At 37.5% G+C, this 25620-nt stretch overlaps 1 protein-coding gene across 2 annotated transcripts in view; it reads right to left on the bottom strand.

The window, feature by feature from the left end:
* Positions 1–25620, bottom strand: part of myripb (myosin VIIA and Rab interacting protein b) — an 81876-nt gene that overhangs the window by 6751 nt on the left and 49505 nt on the right. For both annotated transcript variants that reach the window (XM_047808804.1, XM_027173048.2), the window contains exons 5-12: positions 14100–14180; positions 7708–7805; positions 7315–7395; positions 7056–7217; positions 6493–6670; positions 5338–5972; positions 3718–4638; positions 987–1169 (exon numbers count right to left, since the gene is read on the bottom strand). In XM_047808804.1, the coding sequence (XP_047664760.1) occupies positions 987–1169; positions 3718–4638; positions 5338–5972; positions 6493–6670; positions 7056–7217; positions 7315–7395; positions 7708–7805; positions 14100–14180 (2339 nt within the window). The remainder of the gene's footprint in view (positions 1–986; positions 1170–3717; positions 4639–5337; positions 5973–6492; positions 6671–7055; positions 7218–7314; positions 7396–7707; positions 7806–14099; positions 14181–25620) is intronic.

The raw sequence follows: 25620 nt of genomic DNA, 5'->3' as shown, positions 1-25620 counted from the left end.
TTCTGAGTGTTTTGATATGTCACATGTCCATGTTCTAAAAAGTTTTTTGCATGTTTTGGGGGAGGGGCACAACCGAAAGGCCAGTCGGTACAACAATTTAAAACTTTGTTCAGAGTATCACCCTAAAGGAGCCGGCCGAGTTTGGTTTAAATAGTTTGAAAGCTTGCCAAGTTATAAACCTCCAAAGTTTATAATGGGAGTCTATGGGAAAAAAGGCCAATTTGAGACCCGGTACCGGAAGTACCGGTACTCGGATCGCTTAGAAAAGTAATAGCAACAAACTTCAGACCAGGGTCTACAACATGTCCGAATTTGGTGCATGTGGCTCGAAAGCCCTAGGTCGCATTAAATTTTATAAATTTTTGTCTACGCTGAAATAGGAAAACAGAATGTTAGTAAATGACTTTACATATACATACATGTACTTTTTTCCCATTAGAGCAAAATATTTCAGTGCCATAGCTAATAAATATAAACTAGTTAACTGATGTTATTTACTGAATGAGATATATATATATATATATATACATACACACACACACACACACACACACACACACACACACACACAAACCGATTAATTCTTCTGAATCCAGTGAAAATCAAAGTGTGTGGAATGTGGAACCCTGCAATCTCTGTTAACATTTTTAGTTCATTAATGTGAACTGTCTATCAATGTGTGTTTTAATATAAAGTTGATAGTAAAACACACATTGATTGACAGTTCACATTAATGAACTAAAAATCTTAACAGAAATTGCAGGGTTCCACACACTTTTATTTTCACTGGTTTCATATGGTGATTGGCACATCTATTGTTTTTATTAGGAAAAAACTGAACACTGGCTTTTTTTTTAGCATATTTTTGTTTTCAGTTGCTAAAAGAAAAAACAAATTACCTAAATGTTGGCAGGTCAGAAATGGTAATTTAAAAATGTATTTGTTTTGGAATTTTTTTAAATAAAAGCATTAAACTTTGGCCTTACATTCTCTTCCATCTTAGTAAGATGCTGGTCCAGTTTTCTGCTTTCTGGTCCAGGCGAAAGTGGTGTCCCAGCTGGGGAGTCATGGGGATCATGACCTTCAGCCTCCCCGATTAATTCTTCTGTGGCATTTAGGACCTTCAAAACCTCAGTGGTGATGCTGCATAGGGAAGCCGCCGAATATTTCTGTTTACAAACACACACATAACTCTTCATGCACACTATTAAACTGTCATGAAAGTATTATTTTTAAAAAAATTTAATGTCATTTCTAAGCTAGTAACCACGAGCACGGAACAGGCTGACTGTTAGGACTCACTCATTTATACAAGCACCTGCACAAAAAGAAAAATATTCATTCCCAATCATTGCTCTTCATACTCATCTACAAGCTTCATTGACTTAAAAGAGGTTTGTGAAAAAAAGTGGATGAACAAAGCTTCACATGAGCTTATACACTTTTAGTGATGCACTGGGAGCTAGCACAATCACATCAGTCCTATGCATGAATAAAGACATAAGTGCAAGTACACATGTAAAGAAGCAGTATGCCAATACTGATGCAAAAACCACTCACTTCACGCACATACAGTACTATACATCAATAAGGCACAAATACGTGCTGCCCACATTACCCTAAGCAGTGTCTGAATGTGAGTATCAAGGGGAAGAGTCATCCTTGTGTTCCATTCAACAGGCATCAAGACATCCCAAAACACATCAAAGTCATGTTACCTTTGATTAATCCCACAAAATCAGTGGTCCATTAAGAAAGTGACTGTGAAAGTGTAAGAAATATGGAGAGCGACATGATGTTGATTATCACTTCAGATGAGAGTGAAAAGCTGAAACACAGATATGCATGATGTAACCCAGTGATCAATTAATGGTAGCCTGAAGCTTTGATCCATGAAAAAAGTGGCAGGCACACTTGTGAATAAAAGCAGCATCTCCTTTCAGCTGATATTTTTAAAATCGACATAAAGCCAGAAAGGGTGTACCACTGTTAATTCGGGCAAAAGACACACACACAGAAACCTACACAAAAGCACACTTACATCAATCACCCAAAACATTAAAAACACTGACAGATGATATGTATAACTCATTACAGCAGTATCTGTCAAGGGATAGGATGTAGTAGGCAGCAAATGAACTTGAGTTGATTCTCAAAGTTCATTGGTTGGTAATAGGAAAGCAGGTTTAAGGAACTTTGAGCAACTTTGACAAGGGCCAAATTGTGATGGCTAGATGACTGGATCAAAGCATCTCCATGACAGCTAGTGTAGTATGCAGTGATTATTACCTACAAAACGTGGTCCAAAGAAGCACAACTAGTGACAGTATCATGAGTGCCCAATGCTCACTGATATGTGTGAGAAGCAAAGGCTGACCAGTTGTGTATGGGGCTAGCTTTCTCGGTCAAAGTGCCCATGTTGACACCTGTTTACTGATTAGAAGTAGGTGGTCTGGTCTGATGAATCATGTTTTCTTTTAGATCATGTGGACAGCAAGTACATTTGCTTTGATGGGATTGGGATAATGATGATCTTGGGCACATTTTGGTGCTGGATTAAGCAATAATTTACACACTCTGGTGAATACACACTCTTTTAAATAAAAGTAATTTTCTCCATATCTTTTAAAGGAAAGTTTATTTTTGTTATCATACAGTACACAAATGTATATTTCTTAGTTTATCCAACAGAAAACATTTTCATTTGCCTATTTAATTCTGACCAAATGTATATATTTAGATCTATGTTTATATAGATATTTCTGTTCAGATGGTGCTTATTAAGTCAAAGCAGAAAGGCTCTAATGTAGTTCTTAATGTGTTATTAGTCTACACTATACATGGCAGAATTAAGACCTTACCAATATTTGTTTACCTGAGGGGTCTTTTGGTTTTTATGATCCGTCACGCCTACTTCAATCAAAAGGTGCAGGCTATTTTGTAGCACCCAAGTACAAAAGGCCACAGCAGGGGGCAGAGCTTTTTCTTACAGAGCCCCACAGTTATGGAACAGCCTTCCAATTAGTAAGGGACTCAGTCACAGTATCAGTGTAAGTCCATGCTAAAAAAACATTTGTTTACTCTAGCTTTTCTTAGGTAAAGGAGCAAATCTGGAGGCTTCATGGGAGTGTTTGGTGAACTGGGATGTCTGGATAATGTCAGTTTACCACCCTCACAAGTCACTTAGGTATGATCCTTTACATACCAGCAAGCCCTCATGTCTGTCTCACCTTCTGGCTCTAGCCTATTAGTTATGCTGTCATAGCTACCTTGCCGGAGTACCTTTCTGCACTTTACACATAATGTACAGTGTCCATCACCTGATTACAATCAAATCTAACAATTTTCTCCTCTATCTCTGTCTCTCTCTCTCTCTCTCTCAAGCAATATATGCCACTCAGGAACTCCCAGTTCTTATTTCTTCTTCTTCTTATTATTATATATATAATAAGACTTTAAATATATATTTATAATATATATATATATATATATATATATATATATATATATATATATATATATATATATATATATATATATATATATATTTCCCTGTTTCATTTTCTTCTGTTTTTGTAAAGCTGCTTTGAGACAGGGTAAATTGTTAAAAGTGATATACAAAATAAATTGAAATTGAAATATGAAGGCGACAGGAAGTGTAAGAGATGGGGAGTGCAATTAACCCACAGACTTAAGTTCAGAGTTTTTCTTTCTTACCTCTGTTGCAGATGTTTTTTCATCTGGATCAGAAGCACTGTGGCTGTGTGCATCTTCTCTTTTTCCAGAGCCTCTCTGTAGCAACACACTGTTTACCTTCTCCTTAGTCAAATAATGTCCGTTCTCACTGGGTTGCTCTTCCACACTCTTCTTTACATCCACAAAAGCCTCTTTTGCTTTCACAGTAATTATTGTCACTTGCTGTGTTTCGCTCTCTTGTAGGCTTCTTATCGTTTTCATGTGTGGCACTATTTCGACTGAATTCACTTTTTCTACTTTTCTTTCATTCTCACTTTCTGTCTCCACTTGTCTGACTTGCCAGCTCCTTTCGACTTGTCTTCCTCTCTCTATTTTTTGTTGTGTTCCCAAATCTTGTTTTTCCATTTTTCTTTCTACTTCCTCATTTCCTTCTATATTCTGGTCACTTTCTCTATGTCCCTGCCTCAGCACATCACTTTCCTGACACTCTCTGCTAATCTGGCTTTGTAACCATCTTTCACTTAGTCTCTCCATTTTTGTTTTATTCCTGTCCATTTCTATTTTGCCATCACTCGCTTTCTGTGACTCATTCTTTATCTCTCTTTGTTGTTCTCTACCACTTTCTTTCATCCTCTCTCCATCACATTGCATATCAATGACTTTACGGATTGGCTCGTCATCTGAAGAGGTCAATTCCTCCTTACTGATTTGATAGACCATTTCAGCGAGTTTTGACCTCAGTCTATGGTCCAAAATGTCATTTTCAGATTGGGTATACATCAGTGAACTGGAGAGCACAGGGTCAAAGGCAGTAGAGGTCACATGGTTGAGTGGGGTCACAGTGTCTGGTAATTGATTGGTGGGAGGTGGAAGAGATGGTGGTGTCTCCTGCCTATCCTGTCCTTTCATCATCATGGTGTTGAGCAGTAGAGTGCTGTTCTCCTAGATACAGTATACACAGGGAGCAAATTAATTACAGCCAGTGGATGAATTAATTACCAAAATTCTAACTTTAATATAACTTTAATGCATTATCATACTTAAAACAAGTATTAAAAAATTAAGAATAAAAAAAAACAATAAACACTTTTAGGGCACATTTCATATGGCCAAGATAATGTAGAATTATCAAGTATGCTCTCATAAACAGAGAAGTGATTCTCATGGGGAAAAGGTTTGCATAAGACTGTATTAAAGTCATGCATTTTAATATCATTCTGCACTACTGTTTGGCTCTTCTGACACATAAAGCACCTGAGCCTCACAATAACGATGGTGTCGAACCTGAGCCTCTGCCTCCACCTAGTGGTGTGAAAAAGTCAGAATAACCACCTGAATTTGCATCAATGGTTTGTGCCTTTGAGGATATTTACCATCAATATTCAGGCTTAGACTATTCTAACACTATGGATAGGTTATGTTCAAAATCACAGCAAATGCTCCAGAAAATGTATAAATGTATAATAATAAATTCTAAAAATGTATATAATAAATTACAAATACATTCTTTCATTTATAATATATGCTTATAGAAAAATGACATTTTCTTGTGCTAATAAAACAACAGAAAATATTTTTTGCTGAAATCTCATATACTGGTAGGCTACATGAAATAAAGTGAAACAATGTCAATTCTCTCACCCCTGTGTACATGACATTGTGCACACGGCTCTGCTCAGATGACTCGCATTTGTTTCGCTTCTTACACCGAAACCTTCGGATCTGTTTGGCTTGATACTCCCCATCACTGCTGTCTCCAACCAGCTGAGGGTTAAAATTCACATCCAGAGCACCAAACCTTGGTGAGTGTGACAATCCTACAGCAGGTCTATAGTGCTCGTAGGGAATGTAGGGAATGCAGGGTTCTGGTGAAGCTTTGTTTTTCTGAGTGACATTGTATACAGGAATGTTTGTTTGAGTAGGGGGAACTAATAAATTCTCAGAGTCTGAAATTAGGGTCTCTGTGTTTGTGAAGTGACCAGAGGAGGGCGAGGATATTGGTGAATAGTGCTCCGTGTAACGCTGCGAGCTTAATGATTGTGTTTCTTCTGAGAGACGCTGGCGGAACTGCAGCAGTGCAAGCCCCCAAGTATCACATTCTTCTCCATCCTCTGAATCTGACCCCATCTCATCATATGCTGAAACCACACCAGATTCCTTCTCTAGCACACTGAACACCAAGCTCTTCCGTTTGGTTAGCAGGCTTGGACGGGAATGCTGGGAAGTCTGTAAGGCAATCCAGTTCCCATCCGGAGACTGTAGCACAGAGGAAGCACCTACACGAAGAGAAATATTAGGCAAGGGCAAAATGTTTGCATTCTGTTAAGGTGATTTTTTTTTTAATTACCCCTTTCCTTACTGAAATAGTGATGATAATGGATATACATCAATGACTGTAATAATGGCATTAATATTAGGCATTCATTGTTAAAACATGGCAAGACACATTGATGCTATTGTATGTTTGAAATGTACCATGATTTTAAAAAATGGTAACTCAATATTTATGAGTATTAAAAATGAAAATATTGTTTTAATTGGTTAAAGTGTTATTTTTCTCCATTTTCTGTCAGAATGCCATTACAATAAATTGTGGACTTTATATAGTGAAATATTTGACCATTTCCCAAAACCATATTAATTTAGACAAATTGTATACTGTAATTTAGTATAAATGTGTGTGCATTGGAGAGAGAGAGAGAGAGAGAGAGAGAGAGAGAGAGAGAGAGAGAGAGAGAGAGAGAGAGAGAGAGAGAGAGAGAGAGAGAGAGAGAGAGAGAGAGAGAGAAAACTCACTAGTGTTGTCCAGACGGTCCACATTTTTCCACCCCAATATGGACGCTCGTGACTCTCTCCGCAAAGATGAGTAAATCTCAAGATTAGGCTCTGGCTCTGCAGCTTCAGACACCTTATCTGCTTCAGGGCTTTTGTCTAGTGATTCATCACTAGTCAGGGACAATGCTGATAGAGACCTCTAAATAGACAAAGATACAAAGAAATGTACCATTAACCAGTGCTGCAGTAACTCAGATAACCATACTGCACAACTGTGGTGAGCAGAATATCATCTCAGAATGAACAACAGCAGAAGTCCATGATCCACTTTTGTCACATAAAGCTGAGGCAGCAGTGGACACAGGTTCATCAAAACTGACAGTTTTGAAACAGCTGAAAAGAAAGCTGAAGACTAGAAAATAGATGAATAGCATCTGCTATGGCACACATATGATATGTTAAGAAACTTCTGACAACAGCAACCTAAATCCAGGAAAAAAAATGCTTCCAAACAGATCCCTATATTTGTGGACTTGTACTGAGCCACTGTCTAAATCCTGAAGAGTGATCCTGATATGTCTTACCCAAGAAGGTTTGTGACAGGCCTGTGTGATAGTACTGGGCTGGGAAGTGGTGCGTGTGCTTGATGCTGAGATAGGAGAGGGCTGGTCACTGTTGTGAGTCGGAGTCCAAACAAGGTCATACTCTGACTGCATCTCTGAGTGCTGCTTCCCCCTGTTAATAATCTACATAGAAAGAGAGAAAGTGAAAGACAGAATTACGGTTTCCTTTGCATCATACATTAATTAGATAATTATTATCCAAGAATAAATGCACACTCACTTTTTGAACAATTGTTGTTGCAAGTTCCTCTACAAGTTCCTCTCTATGATCACGCAGATATCTGGCTTCATTCTGCTTCTCCTAAACAGTGGAAAAAGGGTGATTGAATGCATGAATGGATTCATAGAATAATTAAATAGTGATATGCAATGGATATAATACAGAGGGATGTGACAAAATTGATGGGCTGGTGGATGAATTGATGCTGGCCAGGTGGATGAATATTGAAGATGATGGAATTGACCTTTTGATCAATTAGTGGATGAATATCTAAATATTAATGTGTGAATGTATGAATATGTGGAAGAATGCATGGACAGATAGCTGGATGTTTGGATGGATGGGATGAACATATCCATAAGAGGAATGTGCAAAAGAGATTAAGAGACAAACCAGACTGTCCCTGTAGCCCTCTGCTTTAGTGATTGCTTCTTCTATTGCCTCTTCAGCAACACGTAGGGCAACAGTGAGAGTCTCTGCGATGCTGTGACCTACACACGCATGCACACACACACAGCATGAACTCAATACAAATTTTAAATATCTGAAATAAGATGTGACACAACTGGATTGTCTTGTATTTTAGGTAGTAGAAATAGAGATGTTCATTATGAAAATGCACTTAAAAGGAATTATGTATGCATTATGTTTTCAGGGGACAAAGACCCTACCAAGTATTAGTATTGTGTTCCCAATAAAGACCTCAGTGAATATTATATGTAATATATACACACACACATATCATATATACTGTATATTCAGAACATAATACAAGGTAATAATAATAATAATAATAATAATAATAATAATAATAATAATAATAATAATAATAATAATAATAGTTTTAACTGTTTTCATATATACAGTTGTGCTCAAAGGTTTGCATACCCTGGAAGAAATTGTTAAACATTGTTATTTATTTAGAAAATATGACTGATAATACAAAAGATATTTTTTCCTTTTTAAAGATAGTGGTCACATGAAGTCATTAATTATCACATATTTTATCGACTCCTTTTTAAAAACTAATGATTACTACAACAAAAGTTTACACATCCTTGAATGTTTGGCAACATCATAAACAAACAGGCTGACACACAAAGGTTCAAATAGATATTATCTAGGGATGTTTTAACACCTGTGATTTAGTGTAATTATAATTACAGTGGTGAGCATGAATAGACAGTGAGTATCTCAGCTCATGAGGTGATGCACTGACTTGCCTGGAAACTGCACCACGGGAAATGCAGTGAAGGGATGCACCGATACCACTTTTTCTCTTCCGATACCGATCCGATATCTGTGTTCTTTTCTACCTTTAAAACTAAAGAATGTATACAACTCGCTTAGTTATTAATATTTATTTGTTTCTGGCAAAGAAATTAAAAAATGCCCATTACTGGAGGAAAAATGAAAACACAAGAAACCTATACTGCAATTATTAAATTTAATTATTTTCTGAAGAAAAGGCAATATTTTAAAGTAAATCTTAAATTAGAACTCTTGAAACACAATGCAAAATGTATTAAACAGTAAACCTTGCACCCAAATGAGTGACATGTTTAACACGCTGAGGTAAATGGAAAGGGTGCCTGCTAAACTTGCCAGTCTGTCGGAAGCGGTTGTGCAACACTCACTCACTTTCACCTGCTTACTTGGGTCACGGGGAGCCTGTGCCTATCTCAGGCCTCATCGGCATCAAGGCAGGGTACACCCTGGACGGAGTGCCAACCCATCGCAGGGCACACACTCACTCTCATTCACTCACACACTACGGTCCTGGACCCTGGAGGTGTGAGGCGAACGTGCTAACCACTAAGCCCCCGTGCCCCCCTTGCTTCCATATTAGTTAGTAGTATTAAGCTCAGTCAGTGCTAATGCAGTACTACCTATTACTTCCTGCATAGTCACTCGTCACCAACAGACCATTATTTTAAAGTTGTTTTTTTTTTTTTTTTAATTAACAAAAAGCACCAAACTCTCGTTGAGGAACAGGATATACATGTGTATATGCAATACAAATGTTGTCACTGTACAAAAGAATTTCTTAAAAAAATCAAAGAGTAAAAAAAGGGGGGGGGGACGCTTAAATACACAAATCAAAAAAGGCTAAAGAAGGTAGAAAACAAATATCTAGAACAGTACATAAGGAGAGACTCATCAAAATAGATATGTCACTATACATTTTCCTTGCAATTTTAGTAGATTTCATCTTTTTCAGTGAGGAAAAAAACAGTTTAAAGTCATTCATAAACCAAACAAAAGAAGGCTTAGAGCACCTCCACTTACTGCAATGAATATGATATTTACCCATCATAATAATCATATTGAGTAAATCAAATACTGATGAATCTATATTGTCCATATAAAAGAGTATGTGTGACAGGTTGAAAGTAGGGATTTTATCCATCTTAAGTGACAGCCAATTGTGTATCTCAGACCAGAAGCTGTTAGATACGGGGCAAGAAAAGAACATGTGTTCCAGAGTTTCATCAGCCACCTCACAAAAAACACAAGGGTCTACATCAAATTTCAATCTTCTTCTAAGAAAGTCAGTGACCGGATATATCTTATAGATTATTTTAAAGTGGGTATCTTTTGGGGGAAATGGGCCATTTAATGAAATTAAAATGTGTAAAATGTTTCTATGGACAATGTATCCATGTTTAGAATCTGTACACACATTCCTCTGTTGTAACCAAATAACAATACTGTATAGATTTCAAAGCATCACTAATAAATGTATTATTACATTTATTGTGAAATAAAGTGCAATCATTAATAACTAAATTTGGTAGTGTTGGTAAGGGTCTTGTACTGGCATTTAACAATGTGTTTTGAATTAACTGTAATAATGGTGCAGGTATTGCTTTACAGATCATATTGTATTTTCTATATGTACTGTTCAAATTATATTTGTCTAGGAAGGCTTTGTAATCCAAAAGGATACCCTTGTCATTTATAATATCATTCACAAAAACAATTCCCTTTTCATACCAATCATACCTGAACAGTGATTTCCTATTGATTATAATGACCCTATTGTTCCATAAGGTAGATCCATGAGGAGAAAAGTTATGGGTAAATATCATTTTCCAATATTGAAGAACTTGTTTGTGGAATTTTGACAACATAACAGGAATTTTGGTCACCTCAAAATCACAATGCAAAAGAAAATCAAGCCCTCCTACTTGTTTAAATAGATTTCTAGGTATGTGAAACCACATAAAATCTGGTTGTGATAGATAGTTAATCTTGAATGTCCCAAACATTGCTTCAAAATCCAATGCTTTAATACCACCCATATCATAGTCTTTAACCAGCTGTGATTTCTTAATATAATGAGTTTTGTTTTTCCACAGAAATTGGAAAATGATCGAATTAGCTTTCTTAACATTAACTGTAGAAACATACAGGGAGTAGATTATTTTGGAAATACCCTCAGATTTAGACAGAGTGACTCTAGTGAGATCTCTGGTAAGCCAGCGGCTTAAAGATTTCCCCATATCTATGAACTGGTTGGAAAAGTTAACGTCTTCTCTTCTAATAGCATTTTTAGATAAAACTATTCCTAAATATTTCACTTCGTCTTTAACCTCAATTGAAGAGATGATAGAGTCCTTTGATGAGTGAATGAGAAGTAGCTCACATTTTTTAATATTAAGGGTTAATCCCGAAGCTTTAGAGAAAATTGAGACTGAATTTAGGGCAACATCAACCATGAATTTATTCTTTAAAAGGATTGCTGTGTCGTCTGCAAATTGACTAATTTTAAATTCCTTGCCAAATATTGAGATCCATGCAAATCGGGGTTATGATTAATGAGCAATATAAGTGATTAAGTGGCTAGAATAAACAGTTTGGGAGAAATCAGGCATCCCTGCCTAATACCGCGGAGCACTTCAAACCTACGAGTTATACTAGGATTCAGGGATACAGAACTATATGTCAAACATCTTAATTATTTTACAAAAATTACTCACAAAACCTAAAAAATCTAAGATTTCAAATAAAAAAGTATGTTCAACAGTATCAAATGCTTTGTAAAAGTCAAGAAATAAAATAAAAACCATTATTTTAAAGGGTTAGCACAAAATTCTCTCTGTTATTAGTGATAACTAACCCGCCATTTCGGCGCCAGTGGTTTAAAAGTGGGCGGGGCGCATGCGCACTTCGTGGAATCGATTCATCTTCCCTCGGATAGTAATGCCTGTGAACGTGATGTATTTTTGACAGTTGTTTCGCAGACCGTTTTCGTGTGTAAAAACGAGGTGTTGTGAAAACAAGCGTTGTGTCTGTAAACTGTCATAGTCGTACATTTTGGAGTTGTATTTGAACAAACACACAAAATCTCGTATCTGTAAACTGTCGTGGCCGTAGATTTTGGGATCCAACTCCGCAAAAAACATAATTACGTACAATAGTTTTAAATTACGCAAAACTAAATTAAAATTTACACACAAATGCTTTGAATTACGTACGATTATTATTGACAGTGTTTTTATTCCATGAAATGGCTGCCCACTGCTCCGGGTGTGTGTGATCACTGCTGTGTGTGTGCACTTTGGATGGGTCAAATGCAGAGAACGAATTCTGAGTATGGTTCACCATACTTGGCCGTATGTCACTTCACTTTCAAAGAGCTTCGGAATCTACAAACATTGTCGGTTTTCCTAACTGTCAAAAACTAATGGGTAACTAGCATGGATTAGCTGCGGTCATTAACCAAGGACTTAAACAAACCAACGTAACCAGAAATTATAATTTCCTAACATTCAATATCATAAAACACATTCTCAGTTGTGTAATGTAATCACTTGCTGTCTGCTTTTTAGATTTCTTTCGTTTGAACAACCAAACGCAAGCACAGAAGTCGGCATCGTGCCTGAATTTAAAGTACAAGAGCACCGTATAAAGATGGCGGCGGTTTTGACGCATTTTTAAGACCCCAAGGCGACATCTAGTGTATAGATATTGTCGCTACTCGATCTGTACCAGCAACACGATCGGTTCCGCGCATGTGCGAAATGACGTCACTTCCTGTCATCGCCGATGGCAGTTTCGGATATTAACGCTATCCTTACCGTTGTCATAGCACTTTATTTGCAAGTCTTATTATTTGCAACTCTTATTTGTCTGCCTTTCAATAGTTTACATTTACAAAAACATTACAAAACTGATTTATTCAACTGATTTATTCATAAATTAATTTGTTCCCTCCCTCACTCACTCACTCACTCACTCACGGAAAATAAAAAAAATAAAAACTGCCCTCAAAAGGGTCATGTGTGATGAATTCTCTGAGGCAAAGGATGACTTTATGTTTATTTTTCAATGTCAAGAGGACATGGAAACATTTTTGTCCTACTGCATTGATAAAAAAGGCTTAAAGGTCAATGCCATGTTCAGTGAGTGAGTGAGTGAGTGAGTGGGGGGGGACACAAATTAATTTATGAATAAATCAGTTTAGTCCTGTGTTTTTGTAAATGTAAACACACACATCTGTATTTCCCATATTATGTGTAACATATGTAAACTATAGTTTGATTTTACTACATTTTCTCATACGTTTTATTTTGTGTCACATATTAACCTTAAAAATTTTATACATTATTTTAGTGGTTTCTTAGGACAACAATACCATAAAAACAAGTTAGAGTAAGCAAACTTGCACACAAAACAGACATTAAACGAGCAATACAAATAAAGTGCTATGACAACGGTAAGGATAGCGTTAATTTCCGAACCTGCGGTCGGCGATGACAGGAAGTGACGTCATTTCGCACATGCCCGGAACCGATCGTGTTGCTGTACGGATCGAGTGGCGACAGATATCTATGGGGTATCGGATTTGGATCGGTCAGCAGGAAGCAGAAGCGTGGTCAATGCTGTAGGTAAAACGCGGAATGGAGTTTAATTTAGTAGGGCATTCCTCAAGCAGAATGGATTCGACTGGCAGCGCGCTGAAAAGTAATAATAAAAAAAAGACATATGCACTGAATAGAGACGGTAAAAGTAGATGGGTCCATCCAATATTATTGGTCTTAAAAAGTGTGTGGGTCCTGTCCCACCCACATATAATGGTTCCGAGACCCATGACCACAGGTATCGGATTTGGATCGGTCACGCACCACCGATACCCTATCCACTCAAAATGCTTGGATCGGCGTTGATACCGATCCAAAATATCGGATCGGTACATCTCTACATGACAATCAAAAAATTTGCCAAGAAGAATGGGCAGCTATATCAGTTGAGCAAATTAAGGACTACATGTTGTTACAATAGACTACATGCCATCATTAATGCTAAAGGGGGCAATACACAAAATTAACAACAAAAAGTATGCAAAATTTTAAACAGGAATTTTATCCCCTTTTTTTTTTTTGTTATGTTTTGTTTGATTGTGCCATTCTGTTATACATTTACGTATTAACTTGAGTTCTTTAGGAAATAAAATTAGTTTTGCTTTCTTACTCATTTTTTTCTTGGTACAGAAATGGTATGCATCTTGCAAATTTTCACAAGGTATGCAAACTTTTGTGCACAACTGTTTTTCAAAATATCTTGTATTGTCCACATGACGAGGGAAACTTTATTTGAAATGAGCAAGCTAGCACAGTATGACAAACATATGTGGAAATGAATAATTGGACATGAATTTAAACATATAATTCAGCATATTGTTTGGAATTTGCAAATATACCTTTCAGCATATTCTCTGGAAGAAATGTCGTTCAGTTTGCTACCACACATTACACAAAGACATACACTTTAGATCTTACTTTCACTTTGCTTAGAGAATGCTGAGTCACTGCCGCACACGCTGCCATCAATATCATTGCTGCCTTCAGGGGCACTCACGTCTGAATAAATATGGACAGAGACAAAGGAGAAAGTGTAAATATATTAAAAATATCAGTGTAAGCTTAGTTTTTGTGTAGTTAAAAACTCATAATGTGGTTGTGCATGCTTACTGCACTGTTTCACAGTGCACCCTCTTAATTTCCTAAATACTGCAACCCTGTTTAGAGGATTTTCAACTCCAACAGAAAGATAAATATAAAATACTCTTTGTATATAGACTTATTTTATTGTAAACTAAACAAAAAAATGAAATGCTACATTTTTGTACAAATGATAAGATATTTATCAAAATCAACAGGTCCCAGACTCACCTAATATTGTATGAGGAGAAGAGTCAGGTAATTGTTATTGCAATGTCATGCAGCTTGGTATTTTTAAGACTAAAATATTGACATGAACTCGACATGTCATATAAGTGAAATCTAATCTTTTTATAATCTAGTCAATATTATTACATATTTGGCACTGCTTTATGCTGTTGGCACACTCTTGATATTTAAGGAGTAAATTAGCTGGTTTTGATATCACAGCATCCTGTCAAACCACATCTCTTTAGGCATCACAGAGCAGAGTAAGACACTTAAAGAATGTGCCCACAACTGCATACATGATAGTGGTAGAAATATTCACATGCTAATTTTTGATAGCTGCTGTACATTTGGATCTCAAAAAGACACTGTCTGATATGAAACAAAATCTGATGAAAGATATTAAGACATAAAAAAAACAAAAAACAAGATTCTCTCCAATCTACTAGCACTGATCTGTCAGTGATGCAGGGATAAAAAATAGACCCAAATGCAGGATAGCTCAAATAAACGGGTTTATTAAATAAAAATAAAAAACAAGTACGTGACAAAGACGACACACAAGACGAGGATTCCGAGCCACCATAGGCAATGCGGCATAGTTAAATACACATGACAATTAACACAAGGAACATGTGTGTAGAGGCAGGGAGGAAGAGACAAGGGTGGGGCAGACACGTGACACAGAACATAAACAAACGCACATGGCCAAAGAGTCCTGACATGATCAGCTGGTCCGACCATCTCTCAGGGAAGGTACACATTAAGACTTATTTCTGTTTTAGCACTGTGGTGGTGGAATGAACTTCCCCTAGATGTCTGAACAGCTGAATCACTGGCTATCTACCAGTAACCTACCTCTTCATGAAAAATTTAAAATAGCTCTTATTTTCCCGGTTTGTTTTTATGAAATTCTTTTCCCTAAAAACAAAGCTCCCAAAAGAGTTTTAGGTTGATGGTATCCTAAGTCTAGTACACCAGTGTTGTAAACCAGCACTTTTGTATGTTACTCTGGATAAGGACATCTGTCAAATGCTGAAAATGTTCATTAAATGTATATAATTCACCCAAGCCATAATAAATAACACATTTTCATAAGTATTCATAAGTAGTTCTAGTATGCTACGTAAAAACAGAAATACTTATGAAAATGTATTATTTATTATGGCTCGGGTGAATTATATACATTATCATTAAATCATTAAATTATATATACATATTCATTAAATTCAGAGCAAATGAGGGACATCAACATCAAGAACAGGCTAGGGGCATATGCACACTGTGTTCCCCTGTCTAAGAACCTGTTAGCCAATGTCCAGTCTCTGGAAAATAAGCTTAACTGTGCTGGACAGACCAGTTAGTGGCCACTCTGAAGGAGACGCTGGATGACACAGACTGGCAGAGGGAGTTCATGATGACAGATGCAAAGCTCATTAGGTCATCGGGTTTACAAAAGTGGTTGTGGGATTTATTAAGAAACTAGAACATGATACAACTAGATTTGTAAAGTTCATAGCGACAAACTTTGATGTTGGCTTTGAAGGTGCAAGTATAAGCAAAGGCTGGTGCATTTTGGAGGCGAGTGGACAGAAAGATTGTGAAAGCTACTGGACCGCTAGGGTGCCAATACTTTTGGAGGTGATCGGCCATGAGCATGTGACGTGATCCGAATACCCGTGGGGCAGTTTCCTTCATTGTGCTGAGTGTTTTGATATGTCACATGTCCATGTTGTGCAAATTTTTTATTTTGCTTTTTTGGGGGCGGGGCTACACGTGACGTCACATGACGTGACCAGAATACCCGTGGGGCAGTTTCCCTCATTGTGCTGAGTGTTTTGATATGTCACATGTCCATGTTGTGCAATTTTTTAATTTAGCTTGTTTTTGGGGCGGGGCTACATGTGACATCAAGTGACTTCACGTGACGTGACCAGAATACCCGTGGGGCAGTTCCCCTCAATGTGCTGAGTGTTTTGATATGTCACATGTCCATGTTGTGCAAATTTTTGATATTGCTTGATTTGGGGGCGGAGCAACACGTGACGTCACGTGACATGACCAGAATACCCGTGGGGCAGTTCCCCTCATTGTGCTGAGTGTTTTGATATGTCACATGTCCATGTTGTGCAAATTTTTGATTTCGCTGGTTTTGGGGGCGGGGCTACACGTGACGTCACGTGACGTGACCAGAATACCCATGGGGCAGTTCCCCTCATTGTGCTGAGTGTTTTGATATGTCACATGTCCATGTTGTGCAAATTTATATTTTCACGTGACGTCACGTGACCTCACGTGACCTCACGTGACGTCACGTGACGTGATCATAATACCCGTGGGGCAGTTCCCCTCATTGTGCTGAGTGTTTTGATATGTCACATGTCCATGTTGTGTAAATTTTTGATTTCGCTTGTTTGGGGGCGGGGCTACACGTGACGTCACGTGACCAGAATACCCATGGGGCAATTCCCCTCATTGTGCTGAGTGTTTTGATATGTCACATGTCCATGTTTTGCAAATTTTTAATTTCGCTAGTTTTGGGGGTGGCGCTACACGTGAAGTTACGTGACGTGACCAGAATACCCGTGGGGCAGTTCCCCTCATTGTGCTGAGTGTTTTGATATGTCACATGTCCATGTTGTGCAAATTTTTGATTTCACTTGTTTTGGGGGCGGGGCTACACGTGAAGTCACGTGACGTGACCAGAATACCCGTGGGGCAGTTCCTCTCATTGTGCTGAGTGTTTTGATATGTCACATGTCCATGTTGTGCAAATTTTTGATTTCGCTTGTTTTGGGGGCGGGGCTACACGTGACGTCATGTGGTGTCGAGTGACGTCACCAGAATACCCGGTGGGGTGCCAATACTTTTGGCAAAAAGTGGCTACTGAGGGTTTGGACATTTCATGTCAATACTGCAGTCGTTATGGGATTCTACTTATTATGATACTGCGTCGATCACAGAGAGAGAAGCCGTGCCTGAGCTCTGCGCACGCTGTGTGTGTGAGAGCTTAGAGGAATTTTCTGAATTCCCCATTCACGTCTATGGGATGTTCGATCGTCGACTACGGGAAAACCGAAAATTCCGTCGGAACTCCGGAATAAAAACTTTGTCCGGAGTGAGGTCCTAAAGAACCTGTCCGAGTTCGGTGTAAATCGCTCGAAAACTTGCTGAGTTATAAACCTCAAAAGTTTATAATGGAAGTCTATGGGAAAAAAGGCCACTTTGAGCTTCCGTACCGGGAATGCCGGAATTCCAATCGCTTAGAAAAATAGAAGCAACAAACTTCAGACCAGGGTCTACGACATATCTGAATTTGGTGCATGTGGCTCGAACGCCCTAGGCCGCATTTTTTTAAATAAATTTTTGTCTAAGAATAATAATAATAATAATAATAATAATAATAATAATAATAAGCTTATAACGGAAATCAGAATGTTGGCTTATACAAAGCCAACATAATAATAATAATAATAATAATAATAATAATAATAATAATAATAATAATAATAAGCTTATAACAGAAATCAGAATGTTGGCTTCTACAAAGCCAACATAATGATAATAATAATAATAATAATAATAATAATAATAATAATAATAATAATAATAATAATAAGCTTATAACGGAAATCAGAATGTTGGCTTCTACAAAGCCAACATAATAATAATATTAATAAGCTTATAACGGAAATCAGAATGTTGGCTTCTACAAAGTCAACGTTATAATAATAATAATAATAATAATAATAATAATAATAATAATAAGCTTATAACGGAAATCAGAATGTTGGCTTCTACAAAGCCAACATAATAATAATAATAATAATAATAATAATAATAATAATAATAATAATAATAATAATAGGCTTATAACGGAAATAAGAATGTTGGCTTCTACAAAGCAAACATAATAATAATAATAAATATAGCTGCAAGCAGCAATACCGGGGTCAAGCCGATCACATGCGCTCAGAACATGTCGCTGATGAACCATACCAAGTTTCGTAGTGATATGGCATTGTTTTTAAAATCTCATTGCCACTAGGCGGCGCTGTCACAAAACATTGCATGCACTCTCAGGTCATGACTATAATGACATATACCAAGTTTCGTGTCAACACACATACAGTGCGAACATACAGCCTCGCGTCTCTTTTGGGGTGCTCGCCACCATGTATGTTGTCACGGTTTGGTATCGTTTGACTCTGCATGCCTCAAGTAGTCTAACAACACCTCCTTCATGATTAAAGTTTGCAGTAGTTATAAGCGAAAATAGCTGTTTTTAAAATCTTGTGACCACTAGGTGGCGCTGTCACGAAACGTTGCATGCACCCTCAGGTCCTTACTATAATGACATATACCAAGTTTCGTGTCGACACGCATAAGTTATGCGAAGATACAGCCTCACGTCTGTTTTGGCGTGCTCGCCACCACACAAAAAGGCAAACCGAAAACCGTTTGGTATCCTTTGACTCAGCATGCCTCAAGTAGTCTAACAACACTCCCTTCACCATTTTAGACTCAAGTTTGCAGTAGTTATGAGTGAAAATAGCTATTTTTCAAGTCTCGTGGCCACTAGGTGGCGCTGTCACGAAACGTTGCATACACCCTCAGGTCATGACTATAATGACATATACCAAATTTTGTGTCGACACACATAAGTTTTGTGAAGATACAGCCTCACATCTGTTTTGGCGTGCTCGCCACCATGTATGTTGCCACGGTATACGAGAAGGCATTGGTCTATCAAAAAACTTTTGATAACTTTTTGTCTAGGGTGTCTCTAGATGCTAGATACCAAAGGACATGCAAATCGGACAAACGGTCTAGGAGGAGTTCGACAAAGTAGGTATTACGGAAAATTCAAAATGGCGGAAAGGTATTCATGACAGAAATGATGTCATGTGGTACATTCGATTCGACATGAGGAAAGGATCCAAAATATCCAAGAACTGTGTCTCTAGGCCTTACGAGTCAGCAGTTATGAACATGAACATAATTGGATGTTTGGACTGTTGGTGGCGCTAAAGGGTTTGAGCTAGACACACCAAAGTTGCTAGAGTAACTTCGAAGACTGGCCTCTACATGTGTGAAAAATTACATAACTTTCCTACATATGGTTCTATGGGCTGCCATTGACTTCAATGGAAGAAGAGGAATAATAAAAATAATAAATATAGGTGCAAGCAGCCATTCCGGGGTCAAGCCTATCACATGCACTCAGAACATGTCGCTGATGAACCATACCAAGTTTTGTAGCGATATGGCATTGTTTTTAAAATCTCGTCGCCACTAGGTGGCCCTGTCACAAAACGTTGCATGCACACTCAGGTCATGACTATAATGACATATACCAAGTTTCATGTCGACACGCATAAGTTTTGCGAACATTCAGCCTCATGTCTGTTTTGGCGTGCTCGCCGCCATGTATATTGTGACGGTTTGGTATCGTTTAACTCAACATGCCTCAAGGAGTCTAACGACACCTCCTTCATGATTTTAGACTAAAGTTTGCAGTAGTTATAAGCGAAAATAGCTGTTTTTAAAATCTTGTGACCACTAGGTGGCGCTGTCACGAAACGTTGCATGCACCCTCAGGTCATGACTATAATGATATACACCAAGTTTCATGTCAACACGCATAAGTTTTGCGAACATACAGCCTCACGTCTGTTTTGGCGTGCTCGCCACCACACAAAATGGCCGTCCAAAAACCGTTTGGTATCGTTTGAGTCGGCATGCCTCAAGGAGTCTAACAACACTCACTTCATGATTTTAGACTCACGTTTGCAGTAGTTATAAGCAAAAATAGCTGTTTTTCAAATCTCGTGGCCACTAGGTGTCGCTGTCACGAAACGTTGCTTGCACCCTCAGGTCATGACTATAATGACATATACCAAGTTTCGTGTCGACACGCATAAGTTTTGCGAAGATACGGCCTCAAGTCTGTTTTGGCGTGCTCGCCACCATGTATGTTGCCACGGTATATGAGAAGGCATTGGTCTATCAAAAAGCTTTTGATAACTTTTTGTCTAAGGGTGTCTCTAGATGCTAGCTACCAAAGGACATGCAAATCGGACAAACGGTCTAGGAGGAGTTTGACAAAGTAGGTATTACGGAAAATTCAAAATGGCGGAAAGGTATTCAAGACAGAAATGATGTCATGTGGTACATTCGATTCGGCATGAGCAAAGGATCCAAAATATGCAAGAACTGTGTCTCTAGGCCTTACGAGTCAGCAGTTATGAACATGAACATAATTGGATGTTTGGACTGTTGGTGGCACTAAAGGGTTTGAGCTTGACACACCAAAGTTGCTATAGTAACTTCTAAGACTGGCCTATACATGTGTGCCAAATTACATAACTTTCCTACATACGGTTCTATGGGCTGCCATTGACTTCAATGGAAGATGAGGAATAATAATAATAATAATAAGAAGAAGAAGAAAACCGACAATAACAATAGGTGTCTACGCCCCTTCGGGGCTTGACCCCTAATAATAAGAAAACCGACAATAACAATAGGTGTCTACGCCCCTTCGGTGCTTGACCCCTAATAATAATAATAAGAAAACCGACAATAACAATAGGTGTCTACGCCCCTTTGGGGCTTGACCCCTAATAAGAAGAAAACCGACAATAACAATAGGTGTCTACGCCCCTTCGGGGCTTGACCCCTAATAATAATAATAATAATAAGAAAACCGACAATAACGATAGGTGTCTACGCCCCTTCGGGGCTTGACCCCTAATAAGAAAACCGACAATAACAATAGGTGTCTACGCCCCTTCAGGGCTTGACCCCTAATAATAATAATAATAAGAAGAAAACCGACAATAACAATAGGTGTCTACGCCCCTTCGGGGCTTGACCCCTAATAATAATAATAAGAAGAAAACCGACAATAACAATAGGTGTCTACGCCCCTTCGGGGCTTGACCCCTAATAATAATAATAATAATAAAACCGACAATAACAATAGGTGTCTACGCCCCTTCGGGGCTTGACCCCTAATAATAATAATAATAAGAAGAAAACAGACAATAGCAATAGGTGTCTACGCCCCTTCGGGCTTGACCCCTAATAATAATAAGAAAACCGACAATAACAATAGGTGTCTACGCCCCTTCGGGGCTTGACCCCTAATAATAATAATAATATAACCTACAATAACAATAGGTGCCTACGCCCCTTCGGGGCTTGACCCCTAATAATAATAAGAAAACCGACAATAACAATAGGTGTCTATGCCCCTTCGGGGCTTGACCCCTAATAATTATAATAAAAATAATAAAAATAATAATAATAATAATAATAATAATAATAATAATAATAATAATAATAAGCTTAGAACGGAAATCAGAATGTTGGCTTCTACAAAGCCAACATAATAATAATAATAATAATAATAATAATAATAATAATAATAATAATAATAATAATAATAAGCTTATAATGGAAATCAGAATGTTGGCTTCTGGGAAAAAAAATTCCCAAAGAAACCCTAGCCTGACAGACTCAATGACTATTGCCCAGTAGCCCTGAAATCAGTTGTGAATAAGTGATTCGAAAGTCATAACTTTATTACTTCTTCGTTACTCAATACCCTGGACCTACTACAATGGGCATACCTTCTCAACCACTCTAACAAGAATGGCATCACATATCTTTATCATACAGCCCTGTTACCAGGGCAGCAAAAATAGGAATTATGTCAAAATGCAGTTTGTTGTCTACAGTTTTAACATTTAACATCATAATTCCCTCCAAACTCACCACCTGACAGATAAAGTTCCTGACAGACAAACCACAAGTTGTATGGGTGGGCAAACATGTCTCTTCCTCAATCATCCTTAGCACTGGATCCCTGCAGGGCTGTTTTCTGAGTGTGTAAATTAGTGAAGTTGTTGTGCATTACTGTAATATGCTCTGGCCCCCACCCCATTCTGTCACTGCAATGTAGGTTACAGCAGGTTATGGGTGCTAAACTGCTGCATGTTCCGGTGTCAGTCCAAAAATAATGCGCTTCATAGATAATTGGAGCAATTTTGAGGGCAAAGTTGGCCTGTTAGGGCTTGATGGGGTCCATCCAACTCATTTCTAGCAGCATAGAAAATAGAACAGGCCTAGTTAATCAGTGATATTCTGGATTCAAGGCCAGGTATCTAACAAGCAGGCTGTACTGACTGTCTGTTAGCTGCAATGAGTCATTGTTTAGTTTCACAACATAGAGACTGTCTGTACCCTAAGCAAAACAAACATGTAGAAACACTCATGCTTTAGAAACCTGATTAACATAAAACTAAATGATACTGAATGCACAGTTTGCACTGAAGCTAGGACTATTATATATTATATCTTTTCATTTGAAGCATTTATTGTTAATGAAAGTATTAGTGATAATTAATTTAATGTTTAACAGAATGTTTAATCAAATGAATGAATGTTTAACCAAAAAAAATGTAGTGTTAAATGAAAACAGTTAAATTTATGTCTGTGTTTTTGTGTTGTGATGGCAGCACAAGTGACATACTGTAAGTGACATTTTCAATTAGGGGTGTACTCACTTTTTGTTGCCAGCGGTTTAGACAATAATGGCTGTAGAGTTACTGTATTTTGAGAGGACAGCAAATTTACACTGTTATACAAGCTGTACACTTACTACTTTACACTGCAAAGTGTCATTTTTTCCATGTTCCATGAAAGATAAATTTTTTTTACAAAAATGTAATCTTTCTGTGAGATACTGTACATACACATACATACAGTGCCTTGCAAAAGTATTCAGACCCCTGACCAATTCTTTCATATTATCAAATTATAAATGCAACAAATATTACCAAATATTAATATGTGGGGGTTGAATACTTACGTAAGAAAGATATTTATTTTTTTTCTAAAAATATTTTCCAAAATAAAACACAATTTCACCTTCCAATAACTTTCAGTATGAGAATAACATTTCAGCATACCATTTAAAATGTATTAATATGAGAGAATTGATCAGGGGTCTGAATACATTTGCATGGGATTGTATGTATGTGTATGTACAGTATCTCACACCCCCATATGAGTACACCCATCATATTATTTATATAAACTGGCATATTTAAGAAACTAGCAGACTATTTTCCTTAAAGGTATCCAGAATTAAAATGGTGATTTTTTTTTAAATGTGTGTTTACTTTTAATTCTGTCTGTTTCTTTTTTTTTACCTTATCCACAACCCTAATGAAGCTACATGTAGACACAAATGAAACAGCCTCCTCCAGCATCTCCCTCTCACATATTACTTTGCATCATGATACTGTTATCCACAGAAAGCACCAAAACCAAAATAAGGAAACTTATTCTTAAAAAATATAACTCCCTTGTATATACAGTAACTACAACAAACACTACAGCAAAAACTATTATATGTTATAAAAAAACACAAAGGAGCTAGGCAGGGAAGATATCAACACTTTTGAAGCAATATTCTGATGGATTACCTGCCAAGTTCTCTAAACAGTTCTGCGCCAGTTCTGCATGTCATGCTACCAACAGAAGTAAACACCACCACTAATTAAATACCCCAATTGACCCTGCAGATTATTAGGAACTCTGAAGATTTTAATTAATACTTTTATTCCTTCACTGACCCAGATCAAACATTCCTTCACACACTTCTTCACTTGATTACTTGATTGGAATTATAACCTGCACCCACACTGGCCCTTTGCAGATAAGATTTGACATCCCTACTGTAAATACATCAAATAAGAAATCACTAGGGAGTGATACCATCTCCTAAATTATACCATCCCCCTCTCCCTATCACACTGCTTACTGTTTTTGAACAAGATGGAGGTAAGTAGAACTGTGAGGTTACAGTGGGCTGAGGTAAAAAATTTGCAGGAGTTTAAATATTTGGGGTCAACCTTCCAGTGCGACTGGAAGTGTGGAAAAGAGGTGAAGAGTCAAGTTAGAGCAAAGGAAATGTGTACAAGACAGTAGTGAGACCAGCTATGCTGTATGGGTTAGAGACTGTACCAGTGAGGAAAAAAAATGAGACAGAGCAGAAATGCAGATTTTGAGGTTCTTTTTAGGAGTGACGAGGATTGACAGGATTAGGAACAAGCACATCAGAGGGACAGCTCAGGTTGGCTGTTTTGGGGACAAAGCCAGAGATCTTAGATTGAGATGGTTTGGACATGTGCAGAGGAGGGAGAGTGGTTATATTGGTAGAAGGATGTTGGGGATGGAGCTGACAGGTAAGAGATCAAGAGGAAGGCCAAAAAGATATAGGGATGTGTTGAATGAGGACATAAAGTAGAGGATGCCAAAAATATACAGTAGTTAGGTGGAAACAGATGATTCGCTATGGAGACCCGTAATGAGAAAAGCCAAATGTAGAAGACGATAACATTATTTACTGTCCGGTATCACCCAAATGAGTTTCCTTCTGAGCCTAGTTCCTCTCATGGTTTCTTTCTCGTATAATCTCAGGTAGTTTTTTCTTGCCTTCTTCACCTCTGTCTTGCTCAATAGGGATATATATATATATATATATATATATATATATATATATATATATATATATATATATATATATATAGTATCCTAGTATCCTAAAAACATTTTTTATTCTGTTTCTATACTCCTCTAAAGCTGCTTTGAGACAATGCAAACGGTTAAAGTGCTGTACAAATAAATTTAACTGAATTGAATTCAGCTGAAGTGTGAATGATGGACAGATTCAAGTTGGAAGTGGGATTGCAAATCAAGGATCAGCTCATACTGTAGCTGTTGTTTGAAATGGCAGAAGAAATTTGTGATAGAAAGGTGTCTGTGAGAGTGAAAGGGAAAATCTACAAGACTGTGTTAAGAATTTTCAAGGCTGGAAACTTTCCATGGGAATTAACAGGGATATATGGGAATTAACTGGAATATATGGGAATTAACGGGAATATATGGAACTAAACTGGGAATTTAAAAAAAAAATGCAGAGTTGCCTATAACAAGGAACTTAAATGTAGTTAAAGAAAATCTTAACAGCATAATTTTGTTTAAAACAACAAGATTTAGTGCAATTTAATTTGTACCCTGCATTCCATGTACACAGCACACTGCTTACTGGAGGGCC

This window comes from Tachysurus fulvidraco, chromosome 25 (assembly GCF_022655615.1).
Source record: "Tachysurus fulvidraco isolate hzauxx_2018 chromosome 25, HZAU_PFXX_2.0, whole genome shotgun sequence".
In the NCBI taxonomy this organism is placed as follows: Eukaryota; Metazoa; Chordata; class Actinopteri; order Siluriformes; family Bagridae; genus Tachysurus; species Tachysurus fulvidraco.
The sequence above is the reverse complement of the archived record's forward strand: the minus strand, read 5'-3'. Positions and strand labels throughout refer to the sequence as shown.